The 14,502-nt window shown below is 31.7% G+C and overlaps 1 protein-coding gene across 1 annotated transcript; it reads right to left on the bottom strand.

The window, feature by feature from the left end:
• Positions 1–11,892: 11,892 nt before the first annotated feature.
• LOC148782312 (uncharacterized) lies at positions 11,893–12,762 on the bottom strand. The gene is made up of 2 exons (XM_088864611.1): positions 12,539–12,762; positions 11,893–12,319 (listed from the first exon to the last, which is right to left on the bottom strand). Exons 1-2 carry the CDS (start codon positions 12,760–12,762, stop codon positions 11,893–11,895), a joined length of 651 nt encoding a protein of 216 aa, XP_088720737.1.
• Between the last annotated feature and the right edge of the window lie 1,740 nt (positions 12,763–14,502).

Below are 14,502 nucleotides of genomic sequence, written 5' to 3'. Positions count from 1 at the left end.
TTAAATCATTGTAATGAAAAAACAAAAATCGTGTATTTTTTATGGCTCTGCTAAGTAGGTGTGTTATTTAAATAATTAAAAAATAAATGTATATAGTATATTTATCATCGTATCATAGTTAAATTATTTAATAAATATATTTATATAATATATTTGTTTTTAGCAGCGTTTTAAAAATCGCCGCTCGGAATTCACGAAAAAGGGACCGGATCGGTTCAAAAACCGGGAATCGTCCGGTTCTAGAGAGAACCGGACGATTCCGCACAGTGACTCGCCGATTCACTGTGCGGAATCGGCGAGTCCGTGAAGAACACGGGTTGCACAGTGTTCTTCACGGATTTTTTTCAAATTTGTCATTTTTTGATCATTTTTTTTGTTTTTTTCGGCACGTGATCTGTTTTTCAGGCTGTAAACAGCTTTATTCAGCTTTTTTAACGATTTAATGGTGGAAAAATTGGTTGTTTTTGGATCAAGAAAAATTCGGGGTTTAGGGTTTCCGCCATTTTTGAAATTTCATGCCAAATAGGGCATGAATCTTTCAAAATTTGTTGGCATATTGATCTTAAAGCTGTGAATCAAAAGATTTTGTTACTAATTTGTGAAAATCGTTGAGAAAAACAGACTTTTTTGGAGATTGAAGGCTTCGGTTCACAAAAACAGGTAAGAACTTTGGGTTTTTTTGTTTTTCCGCCATTTGATTTATTTCATGGCATATTTTGAACAAAATGAGTTCAATAATTAGGGTTTTTAATCTTTATTGTGTCTAGTATGATTTAAAATTTTTAATTTTACGTAATCTGGTCAATTACAGCAAGAAATTTGATATGAACAGTGAGATGTCAGGGGAAAAAAATTCCGCTGTTTTTTTTTTTTTTTTCCGCCTTTTGATTTTGTTTTCATGATATATTAGAAATAATGTGTTAAAAATTTAGGTTTTTGATTCCTTATATTGTTGTTTATCAGAAAATATAGTCAATTGGATGTAATTTATTCACTTGGAGGTGAATTTTTGAGTTAAAATCGCTTATGTAAAACGACTCTGTGAAGAACAAATTTTTTTTTTTTTTTTTTTTTTTTTTTTTTTTTTTTTTTTTTTTGTAGCCCATGATAGAATTTTTTGTAATCTATGATCGAATTTTTTGTAATCCATGATCAAAATGTTTGTTTTTTTTTCTTGTAATCCATGATCGAATTTTATTTTTTATTTTTTATTTTTGTAACCCATGATAGAATTTTTTGTAATCCATGATCGAATGTTTTGTAATCCATGATCGAAATGTTTGTTTTTTTTTGTAATCCATGATCGAATTTTTTGTTTTTTGTTTTTTATGTAACCCATGATAGAGTTTTTTGTAATCTATGATTGAATTTTTTGTTATCCATGATGTAATTGTTTTTTTCTTTTTTAGTAATCCACGATCGAATTTTTTGTTTTTTTTTGTTTTTTTTTTTTGTAATGCATGATCGAATTTTATGTAATCCATGAACGAATTTCTTGTAATCCATGATAGAATTTTCTGTAATCCATGATCGACTTTTTTGTAATCCATGATCGAATTTTATGTAATCCATGATCGAATTTTTTGTAATCCATGATCGAATTTTCTGTAATCCATGATCAACTTTTTTGTAATCCATGATCAAAATGTTTGTTTTTTTTACTTGTAATCCTTGATCGAATTTTTTGTGTTTTTTTTTTTTTTGTAACCCATGATTGAATTTTTTGTAATCCATGATGGAATTGTTTTTTTTTGTTCTTGTAATCCACGATCGAATTTTTTGTTTTTTTATGTTTTTTTTTTTTTTTGTAATCCATGATCGAATTTTATGTAATCCATGATCGAATTTTATGTAATCCATGATCGAATTTTTTGTAATCCATGATCGAATTTTTAGAAAATTTATGAATTTTTTTTTTTAATCCATGATCGAACTTTTTGAAAATTTGTTAATTTTTTTTTTAATCCATGATCGAATTTTTTGAAAATTTGCTGTACTTTTTTTTTTTATTTCTTTTTATCCATGATCGAATTTTTTGAAAAATGATGATTTTTCGAAAAGATGTGAAAATCGTGATAAAGTTTTGATTATCATGATGTATTAAACATTTAAACCTAATTTTTAATTTTTATTGTTTGAGTTTGCTGTAATTTTTTTTTTTTTTTTTTTCATGATCGAATTTTTTGAAAATTGATGATTTTCCGAAAAGATGTGAAAATCGTGACAAGGTTTTAATTATCATGAGGTATTAAACCATATTTTAAATTTTTATTGTTAAAGTTTTTGTTGAAAAAATTGTATGTTGATGGATTATTTATGCAAAAAAATGCATGTTATTATATTTTCAATACAAAACTGTATTTTTTTTATTTGTTGTTCATGGATTTTTAAGTTGGAATGACTGATGTTAGCCGGCTCTTTGAAGAATTGTTTTTATTATTAATTTTTTAATGCAAAAAATGTATGTTCTTGATAATTGAGTTGTAGCCATGTTTGGAGCTTGCATTTTGTATTATTCTAAATGTTTGTAATTGATATGTACGAAATATTATTGTCAAAAAAGGTATTTTGCAATAACAAATAACAACGAATATGACTACATGAACTACCGCAACATATTATCACTACATATTGTGATTATTTTTCTTTTTGAACTGTCAGGTTAATTTAAACTTTTTACATCTTAAAACAGTTGAATCATGTCAAGATCTATAGAAGACCCTGCATGGCAACATGGGGTCAGACTTGATCTCAACAAGAAAGACAAAATTATTTGTAATTACTGTCAAAGAGTGATAAGTAGTGGGGTACATAGGTTCAAGCAACACTTGGCAGGGGTTAAGGGAGAAGTTTCTGCATGCACTAGTGTCCCTAGTAATGTAAAAAAACAGATGGTGGCAATTCTTAATGCTAGCAAAGGTAAAAAAATTGCCAAACATAGGACATATCAATATTCGCATATTCATCCAAAAACATGAAAATTCTTAATGGAGTACCCTCATTTTTTATTGAATTCCTAAAAAACAATATTTATAATGAATTTTAATAATTTTTTCGGATTTTTTTGAAGCTTTATTCTGACCGATTCACCCGATTCCGATCCGGACCGCCGATTCGCCGATCCGGATCGCCGATCCGGATCGGTTTTTGAAAAGCCCGATCCGGGTCACCGATCCGGTTTTTAAACCATTGGTTTTTAGTATGTAATAAGATGTGATGTTTTTTAAAATATTTAATGGGCAGACTTATATAGTACATTTTTTTTGGTATATACTAGTCAATTATGAATTTGATATTGGAAGATTGGATGAGAGTCATGAGGTACCAAAATTAATTGATTTAATTACATTAATCTAGTAAAGTTTTATAGATGAATTAGTTATTGATGGCTTTGACATAATTTTTATTTTTTAGAATTTTAAATTTTCTAATATTATAAATTTATCTGATTTTTTTACTTCGAATTTTTTAGCCTAATCCGATATATTAGCTATATCTTTATATGAAGTACTTTTCCTTATTCATATTTTTTACCCAATTTTTTCATCAAATTTTTTAAAATAAAAACAATTTGTTTCTGATTTTATGATGAGCTGATTTATTGATAGTCCCCGACTTGCTAACATAATAGAGAGAGAAACAAGAGAAAGTAGAGTGGAGCGGACGATGTATCCTAACCAATGCCTTGGGCTTAAATTTTTAGGGCAAATCGCTGCATTAGTTCTCACATCTCTTGAGATTCCATCTTTAGAGAGAGAGGGGGGACAATCTTTTACGAATTCAATTCTCGTAAAAAGAGAGGTCATCTTCAGGATCGTTTTGTTTTCCAATTTGAAAGAACAAAAAAAAATGGAACTTTAAAGAAAGAAATGGAAAAGTATACAGAGACATCATTTATTTTTAGCACGAGGATATCATAATCATTCTTGTATTTTAGATTTCAAATCGAGTGGTTATGAGCATCCTTTAGATTCCAAATCGAGTGGTTATGAGCATGTTTTTTATTAGACTAAAAGTTTCAAAAAAAATATTTCTTGAACTTCTTGACACATTCCAAACCATACAATTTAACATCTAATGGCTACGAGTAACATCCTTGTACAAATGATAAACAGGCTCATAGTATATGATCCCTTCAGAAATTTGTTACTTTTAGATTTTATTATTATTTTTTCTTCTATGAAGATTTCTTCTTCGTTCCTCCCCATTACCTTGAGCTTTAATTATCATATTAGTTGTGTTTTTTACAAAAATATTACTCTACTATCGTTTATTAATTTAGGGAAAATAGCAAATATATCTCTCATTGTTGTTTATATTTTAAACTTATCTTTAGTTTTCGTTTAACACATCTATGTCCATTTCTAGCTTGTTCTTCTTTTTCACAAATGACGTTTTTACCTTTGTAATGGCTCTATTAGAGCCGTGGCGGCTTGACAGGTTCTTGGAACCTTTCGGCGAGGCTTCCTTGTTCATAAACCATTACGAACATAGCAGGTAATTAAACTTCTAATCTCGAAAGATTCCTAGAAGTTTAAAACTTATTTGATCCTAGGGAATTACACAAATTATTTTACTCATAACTCGCTCCACAGGCTAAATCCATAAAAAAATTTAGCAAAATTCCAATCATTTGAGAGTTCTATAAAAATTAAAGTGCAATAGAGAGAAAAAAGTATTGCGAAGAGCATAGCAGTTAGCCGATATTTTATCCCAAAGAGAGAAAAAATGGGCGTGAAAAAGAGAGAAAGAGCCACAGAGAAATTGGGAGAGAGAGAGAGGACATCGGTACGACAAGGTGAGACAGAGGGAGAAAAGGGCAAGAGAGAATTTGGGGAGAAGAGAGAGTTGGAATGTGGTATCGGAATTCTAGAACATGAAGAGAAAATCGGAATTCTAGAACATGAAGAGAAACAACACGATCACCTACAACTTTGACCAGAGCCTAAGTGAGCAAATTTTTAAGAATGGGTAGCGTGAGTTTTTAGAAAAGATAAATATTGGTGTAAGTTAATTTTTTTAAAGTTTAAATTTACTTAAAAGATTTAATTAGGGTATTTAAATAGAAAAAAGATAAGTACATTTGATGTGGGGAAGATAAAGATTGACAAATATAGTAAGTAACTTTTAAGAGAGATGATATTTGGAGAAATATCTTCGTATCCCCTGTTTTTATGTTTTATTTTCCAATAAGCTCAAGGTTTCAAAGCATATCTTAGGGCATGGAGATCACATCTATTATATCTTCTAGCCCCTGGGTTAACTTTACTCATTTTGACTGTATTTTTTTAATCCAAACAAATTTTAAAGGGAAATTATCAGTAATATACCCAAATTTTAGTTAAGTTCGAAAAAACCCCTAAACTTTCGAATACCTCGCCCACACCCCTTTTCCCTATTTTTCAATTTTTTTGACAAAATTACCCTTTACAGTAGATAAACAACAATAATTCATGAAATATTTACAGTAATATATTTACCATAAAAGCTTAAAGCTCTATTACGGTAATCTATTTACCATAAATATTAAAGCTCAATTACGGTAATATATTTACCGTAATTCTTATAATAGATAATACGGTAAATATTTTACCGTAATAACCTTTGTTATTTTAACGGTATTTTGAATACCGTAAATTCTTAAAGCTCTATTACGGCAAATGTATTGCCGTAAAGCTTTCCCATATATCCCCTCATCAGAAACCCCCCTCCTCTTAAAGCTCTATTACGGCAAATGCAGTGCCGTAAAGCTTTGCCATACCCCCTTATATCCACTCAGGGCTTTCCTGTGAAATTTGAGAATTTTCCAGTGAAAACTCTGAATTAGGGTATTGTGAGAAATTAGGGTTTCTCTGTGGGGGATTGATTTTTGTGATGTATAATCGGTTTATCATAGAGTTTTGTGAAATTGAGAGATGAAAAATTAGGTTTGTTTATTTTGGCTTTATGTTAAATGCCCAAAAAAAATGAAAGAATGAATTATCATTGAGAAGTACATCCAAATAACACTTTATATGAAATTTTTTACAATATGGAATTATTTTGAGTTATATACAATTGTTAGTTCTATTATGCAAAATCTATTTAAATAGTTTTTTGATGAAATTGAGAAGTCAATATTTGGATATGTTTTTTAATGGGGGGAAATTTGTTCTTGAATATATGAATTTGTGAGTTTTTATCCATGATTTCATTGGACATTGGCATTTATACTGTATTAACAGTGATCTACAGATAGGTATCAAAATTTTATGTGAAGTTGTTTAGATAATTTTATTAGCCATGAATTTATTGGACATTAAGAAAATTGTATTTCCATGATTTTATTAGACATTCATAGAATTGTTATTGAAGTTGTATCATCGAAATTTGACTTGATATTTTGCTTTTGTCAATTTGTGATAATTGAGATATCTTTTACTTTGTGTCAACTAGAAGATACTAGTCCATCAAGTTGGAATCATGTTTAGTGACTGATGTATGCAATATTGATCATTGATTTTTGTCTCCACTTCATCTTTTAATTTCTAATTATAAAACTATGTTTTTCAGGTATTTGAGCCTCAATATGTTAATTTTTTATTGTAAATTTTTTTATTTTTGTCTCTCTTTCAAAAGTAATATCCAATGTAACTTGCACAACCACCATCCACTTATAGTAATAATGATTACTCTTCGGCTTTTTGAAGAGTAATAGTGATTTATCATGGTTTTTTGAACTGTGATCATGGTAGAAGATGGACCATTCCTTGGAGGTCCTGAGATTCCTACATTACTTACTAAGACAGAGGGTATCACAGAAGATATGGGAAGGAGATGTATGTACAAGTATTTGAAATTATATTCATTGTTTATCATATTAGTTGAATACTTTATTTATTGTAGTACCTGAAATCACACATTATATTTCAGGATCGAGAAAATGCCCTCAGGAGATGACAAGCCTAATGCAAATTCTTCATGATCGTTAATAAACAACGATCAAATTGATTTGGTCAGGAGATTAGGATTGTATCATCTTACCATAGTACCGATGACTCACCATGACCACTGCACGCTATCTACTATTATTGAGAAGTGACGTGTAGAAACAAACACCGGGCACTTCAATGTAGACATTGAAGAGATGATGCTTACTGTAACAATCTTAAACTTTCAAAAAAAATAAAAAAATAAAAAAGAAACTTTTAATAAGTGATGGTCCATATGAGCATGATAGTCCTTAGGGACCATCACCATTTTCAAAGCTTTTAGTTTGAGTTTGTTTGTTTGCTGCTGCCTTGCCACGTCCAGTGGACGTGGGCTTTAAGTGTATAAGAGGTAATATAAACGTTACACCTCGTGTGTGAGGTGTAACTTAATAAAATATTATTATAAGGTGTCGTAAGAGTTTAAATACGAGAGGCGAGGTTTCTCTCTCTCTCTCTAGCCGAATTTTTATCGGAAGCTCTCACAAAATATTTTAGGTGAGTGACATCATCTTTTTGAAAAATAATCTGTTTTTAATAAATAGTGATATTTCCGTCCAGAATATCTATTTTATAAGTTTTGCATGTAAGTGACTTTATTTTCTTGAAAAATAATTTTTTTAATAAAAATTATGATATTGTATCTATGTTAGAAATTTTAATTGCCGTAAATTCTTAGAAAAATAAATTTATTTATTTTTCTTGTCTATTGTTAGAAAATTTTAGATACTGTAAAATTCTTAGAAATAAATGTGATATTTCTGCTGTTAGTAAATTTGTGAGAATTCTTTCTACTGTTTTTGAATATTTAGACATTGTAAATTTTATGTGCAAATGACTACCTTATTATTTGAAAACTGATATTTTTGCATTTGATTATAGCATTGTCTGTGAAATGTTCATTTATCAATTGATATCCCATAAATTGTGATAATTCCGTATTCTTGAATTTTTATAAGAGTTTTTCTATACATATTAAATTGACAATTATGCTAGAATGTCTTTACGAACTGCTACCTTTCTAAATTTGAGCCCAAAATATTTGATTGGTTATTTTTGAAATGTTATTGAAAGTGAATGTTATTAATGGTTTCAGTGAGATTCATATTAATGATTCCAGTGATATGTTGAGTACATGATATTGCTACTTTCGAATGTTTAAAGAGATTTAGAAATAATTTAAGTATGCAAGTGGACTCATCCGGTTCATCGGTGAGGTATAAGTGGACCTATCCGGGACGCCAGTAGGGATTAAGTGGACTCATCCGGTACGGCGGTGAGGTATAAGTGGACCTGCAGGGATTAAGTGGACCTATCTGGGACGTCGATAGGGATTAAGTGGACCCATCAGGACGCTGATGGGGTATATAGGTGACCTACTTGGGACGCCAGTAGGGTATTTTGTGAAATCCTTTGAATTATGCACTACCGTTAAAGTGTTATATGCATTTCAATTATTCGGATTATACTTAATTATGCATTTATTGAAAGTGAAACTGCTGATGTATTTTTATTAATATATCTCCTTTTAGAAAATATTGATATCTTCCAACCATGATTATTTTTAAGATTATGATGATCACTTACTAAGTAACCAAACTCATCAAACTATGGTAAACATTTTTTCAGGATAACTACGGATTCATTTTGAGTGCTAGTCAAGATCAACCTTGGAAGATATTGTTGTTGTACTAGCTTTCTTTATTTATTTTGTAAGACCTCGCCATTGTAAATTTGTCCTATCAAGAGTTGTATATATGTTTTGGACTGTCACATCTCAAGAATATCTGTATTGTAAATTCTTGGGGTGTGACACTTACTCTTGAAGATACATGACGTTTTCTTCGGTTAAAGGTAACTGGTGTGGCTGTAACTTTGAGAAGAGTAGAGAACTACGGGGATTATATAGTCCGTATGATAGGAAAGCTGCCACCCAGTCATAGCCATTCCATTATTTGGCTGACATGGCTGAGAAACACATTTCAACAGTTACCACGCACACTCTTCTATGATACACCCGTGTCAACCTCTTATATCTTGTAGGGTGCACAATTTTTGCCGACTCTACAGATGGTACGGTCCCTTATTTACAACTTTTTGAGGATATGGATGTAGCTGGTCATTATGCATGGGGTGCAATTGCCTTAGCTTTTTTGTTGCGAGCCTTGTCAAAGGTTGTTATTTCCGATCATCAACATCTAAGTGGATCAGCCACTATGTTGCTGATAATGCTAATATATGAATGTTTACATACTTTTGAGCAAATTTGATATATATTTTTTGTTGTGGTTCTAAATTTTTTATATATGTATTTCAGTGTTGGGCGTACAAGTATTTCAAATTGTTGCGCCCAATTCCTAAAGCAATAAGAGCAAGGCAACCTAGATCCTTCAAGTGGGCCCCTCTTAGAGTATGGGATAACGCGCACAACTTCGGTCCCGTGGGCCGACAGGAGATTGATCATGCGCATATAAATGATGTTAGTATAATATACTTAAATTTTTTTTTTGTTTATTTATAATGAAATTAATTTTAGGTTCAGGTTATTCAACTTAACATTTGTCTTCTTTTTTGTCATAGGCCATATGGACCCTATACAATGATTATCTTGAAGTAGGACAGGAAACTGCAGGACAGAGAGTAGGGGCTTCTTGTACGTCAGACTGCTTTGTGTCGCACATCCCTCATATGTGGACATATTTGTGAGGGGTATATGCCATATCTAGTGCTCCGACAATTTGGACTTCACCAAGGGATACCGGTAGATCCCTTGCAATGGGAGAGGAGGGAGAGAAGGGGAAGAGAACTGACAATTGGGGGAATGAGCTTAGAGCTGAAATAGATATGTGGACGAGCCACATATGACTTCTATGTAGAACGTGTTGGACTCTGAATTCTTCACTGAATATGGTGAGGCTAGTCATTACCAAATAGAAGAGGTCATTGGAAATGGAAGCTATGGGGTAGTGGCTTCAGCCATTGACACACATCCAATGGATCTATCAGTATCAGTGCATCTAAAACATTTAAAGTCAAAATGTAGAGATCACAATATTCAAAAATAAAAATAATAAAAAAAAATTGATTTATTATGGTTTTTTCATCACCATAATGCTCTCAAATATCATTACGGTAATCAAATTACCGTAATGTGTATTACAGTAATTTGATTACCGTGATACACTTGGGAGCATTACGGTAAAGCAAAAATCGTAATGCTCGAAAGTCTTCTGACTTTCGAGCATACGTTCTTTGTTCCACCGTAATGCTTTCAAATATCATTACAATAATCAAATTACCATAATGTGTATTACAGTAATTTGATCACTGTAATACTGTTTGAGAGCATTACGGTGGAACAAAGACTGTAATGCTCGAAAGTCTGGACTTTTTCGAGCATTATGGAATTTTTTCCACCGTAATGCTCTCAAAGAGTATTACGGTGATCCAATTACCGTAATACACAATACGGTAATTTGATTACCGTGATGCTCTTTGAGAGCATCAAAGAGCATTACGGTGGAACAAAGACTGTATTACTCCTTTTGATATCAAAGATCATTACGGTGATTAAATTACCGTAATACACATTACGGTAATTAGATTATCGTAATGATTTTTAAGTATAATAACCTTAAAAATTTGCAATTTGAAAGGCACTCTAATTGATCATCTCGACATCGAGATGTATGAATGTGTAAAAAGAAAGATTTTGAGTTGCAAAAATAGTACATCTTGTAACACATTATCTAGACCATCCATTTTCAAGATTTTCACATGTTTATAGATCTACATGATTTTAACCATTTTTGAAGTTTAAAATTTTATAATTAGATAAGAAAATAATTTTTTAGATAATCTTAAGAATCTTTTACACAAAAATTACATATTATAATAAAATTTAGAGGTGCACTAAAATTACGTTCTTAGATAATCCTAATAAAAAAATTTACACTAAAATTACATGATGAATAAATTCATGTACTATTTTGCAAAAAATACTCTACAGTATTTAAATTACCGTTACTTGTTACAATATATATGCCTACATAACTTAAGATATTTCATAACTTTATTTCATAACAAGGTTACATAACTTTAGATATTCCATCACAATGCTATTTTGGATATTTCATTAATTAAACCAAAAATTCATATGAAGATGAATCTCTTTACAATTTAAAACACAAAAAGACAGAGCAAGAAAATAAGAACTGATACTAATGACCTATTTATATCATTTTATATACTCGATTTACATATCTTCCGGTTATGGCCCATAACCTCGCATCGACTACACTTAAGAGGCATAATATCTTTGTACTCTATTTACCTACGACGTTTCTTTGGCCGACCTGCAGTTCTCCTTGCAGCTGGCGGCATATAGTTGTATAGACAATCTTTGGCAACTCTAATACATCAAGTAGTGGGTTGAAAGGAATGAAATATGCCAACGATACATTTGAACTATGAAATAAACACCGCAATAATTTGTAGCATCTTCATGCCTATGATCTATAGCAACGGTTGTATGATTGCACAGCAACCCATTAACCTGTCATACCCTACAACTACATGTATGAGTCGCCAGATTAACAACATAAATCTTATCCGCATTGATCTCATACATTCCATCATGTGCCCATGTGACTGTATGAAGGAATCTGGACTTATCCCTCCTCTGGTCTATTACCTTTTGAGCCTTCGGTGTAAGAACGTCGCTCCATTCTAGGGACATGGCCATTTTCTTTGAAAATTCTCCCATGAGCTTAACCCTTATGCATTTAAGAAATTTCATAAGGAGCTTCTCCCGAGCTTGTAATATCCACTGGTTCAATGATTCAGAGATGTTCGATGTCAGATGATTGCATCTACACCCCTTAAAATGTGTGTTTACCCAATATTTCGGATGCTGTAACATGATTCAGTCATAAGCCTCAGCATTTACACTCTTAATCTTTGTCATGTACTCATCGAAGTCTGATAAATACAATGTACATGCAACTTTCCAATAAAGCTTTGTGAGCGTCGAATTTCTATAGGCATTTTTGAAGTTATTGGCAAGGTGTTTCATACAATAACCTTGTTCACTGGTTGGAAATACTGTTTTTATTGCGGCTTGCAACCCTTTCTGACGATCTAAGACAATAATCAATGCTGGCAAATCAGACCTCTCGCAAAACTCCTCATTCAGAAGCTCTAGGAACCAAGTCCAACTTAGTGTGTTTTCACTCTCAACCACTGCATATGCTATAGGAAAAATATTTTCATTTACATCTACCCCAATTGCAGCCAATAATATCCCTTTGTATTTTCCCTTCAAAAATATCCAATCTAGTCCTATTAATGGCCTACAACCAGACAAAAATCCATATAAACATGGACGATTACCTTTAAATACACGCTCAAACCTATCATGATCATTTGTTTGAATGATGGTTAAGGTTCCAAGGTTAGTGACTCGAATCTTATGAAGATAATTAGCAAGATCATCGTATGTCATCACATGGGAACCCTCATTTATCTGTTGTGCAACATCTTTGCCCCGTCATGCTTGTTGGTACGATAACATGACACCGTGATCACATTGTATATCATTAACCACATCCCTAGATATAAGATTGGGCATATCACTCAACCAGTCTTTGATCTTGCTTGCCACCAAGTCGCTCCGAGCAAGTGGCTGATGAACTGTACCTATTCCCCCAGCATATGAGTGCACATTTATCAACTTTTTCACCCTGAAGAAGTTTGTTGTATACCCTCCAATACCACACTTGCCATGAACAACCATCTGCAGCACACTTTGCCCATACACGTCTCCCCTCGCTTTTTATGAACGTCATATTGAAGTTTTGTGATATGGCATAATCAATAAGATGATTACGACATGCCTGTACATCATCAAAATCCTGACTAACTTGAAGTACAATTCGTAACGGTTAATCTTCAGGGGGCTTTCTATCAGATCGATGTCATCGATATGCCGCTCGATTTCACATTCATTATCATCTTGTACTTATGCCAGCAGCACATTCACTGTCACCTACTTGCTCTGGTTAGGATGTGTTGTATAAAAAAAATTTCAAAACAAGTCAAAATTATCCGAACTCATAACAAATAATTGACAAATATGAAAAATTAATTATTTTCATTGCAAACTTCTTGCGTGACCGATGTTGATGTGCCATTATCGGGTATTGTTGATCGTCGAAGTCACCGCAGTCAGACAGACCAATATCGGGCATTGTTGAGGGTCAATATTCAATGCAGTCAAACTCAATAAGTATGTGTGATACGTACATAGCGATGGGAGAAGACCCTTCCATCATATTGACAATGTCGTCATCATCATCAATACATATCATGTTACTTGATAACCCTGGGTCAGTATACCTAATAGTCATGCTACTTGAGGCATAATTTGATACTTTTGACAAGTGATCCTTGACTTGTTCAAATGTTGGAATCCCCTTAAAAAAATATAACCTTTACGTCCCCATTATAAGAAATACTTCTATCATTAGATTTCTTTTTGAAAAAACCATCAAAGTGTAACATGATTTTCACTTTGTTCTCACCTATTATTATTGCGTACAAGCTGAATCACTGCATAAAAATTTCAGATGGAAAAATATATAAAATACTTATAAGAAATTCATAATACATACAAATAATGAGGAGGTTGCATGGGGGAAACGAATGCAAAATAGATGCCATAATATAAAAAAAATTACAATGGCCAACCCAACTACATCAAGTATTATAAAAAAAAAACATTATTTTGATGGCCAACCATTAAATAAATCTGAAATTTATTTATGCAACGGTATAAATAGATCTAAAACTTATTTACTCAAATTTTTAATCAAATAACATCAATCACTATAGCAAAGCAACATATACTATTTCTTTAGATGCTCAAAACAACCTAATATATTGATGACATACCTATAAATCAATGTTGGTGTGTATATTTGATGCTCTCATAGACCTCGCTCAAAGATAATAGATGATACAATAGAAAATAGATGAGAGAGATAGAATATGGATGAGAGAAAAAAAATTGGATGAAAGTGCCAAAAAAAATTGTTGAAAAAAGAAAAAGCAGGAAAAGCAGGAAACATATATGGTAATATGAATACCATATAGTTTATCCAATTTATTACAGCACTTCTTGTACTGTAATCTTCAGTTAAAAAAATATGGTAGTTTTTCTATCGTAAAAGTAGTTCATTTTATTATGGTATATAAAATACCGTAAATAATTTTGTATACATTACGATATTAAAATTACTGTAATGCTATTTACGGTATTTTGACTAGTAAAGGGTAAACTCGTCCATAAAAACCCGAAAATGGGCAAAAAGTGTGCACGCAAAGTTTTTCAAAGTCGGAGTTTTTTTTTTCTAATTTTATCAAAATAAAGGTATTTTAGAGATAATTTCTCAATTTTAAAAAGACATGCTATTTATTAATCCCATTTCTCTCTCAGTAAAAATATCCCTCTCCCCCTTATTTCCTCAAATATCTC

Source organism: Amborella trichopoda, chromosome 4 (genome assembly GCF_054954075.1).
Source record: "Amborella trichopoda isolate Santa Cruz 75 chromosome 4, AtrichopodaSantaCruz75HAP2 v2.0, whole genome shotgun sequence".
Classification (NCBI taxonomy): Eukaryota; Viridiplantae; Streptophyta; class Magnoliopsida; order Amborellales; family Amborellaceae; genus Amborella; species Amborella trichopoda.
The sequence above is the reverse complement of the archived record's forward strand: the minus strand, read 5'-3'. Positions and strand labels throughout refer to the sequence as shown.

Excerpts from the sequence above, each read along its gene's own strand:
- LOC148782312 (XM_088864611.1), bottom strand. The coding sequence starts at position 12,762 with ATGGTTGTTCATGGCAAGTGTGGTATTGGAGGGTATACAACAAACTTC. Across the intron at positions 12,320-12,538 it reads CAATGTGATCACGGTGTCAT|GCCATTAATAGGACTAGATT; the intron begins GTTATCGTACCA and ends GTCTGGTTGTAG.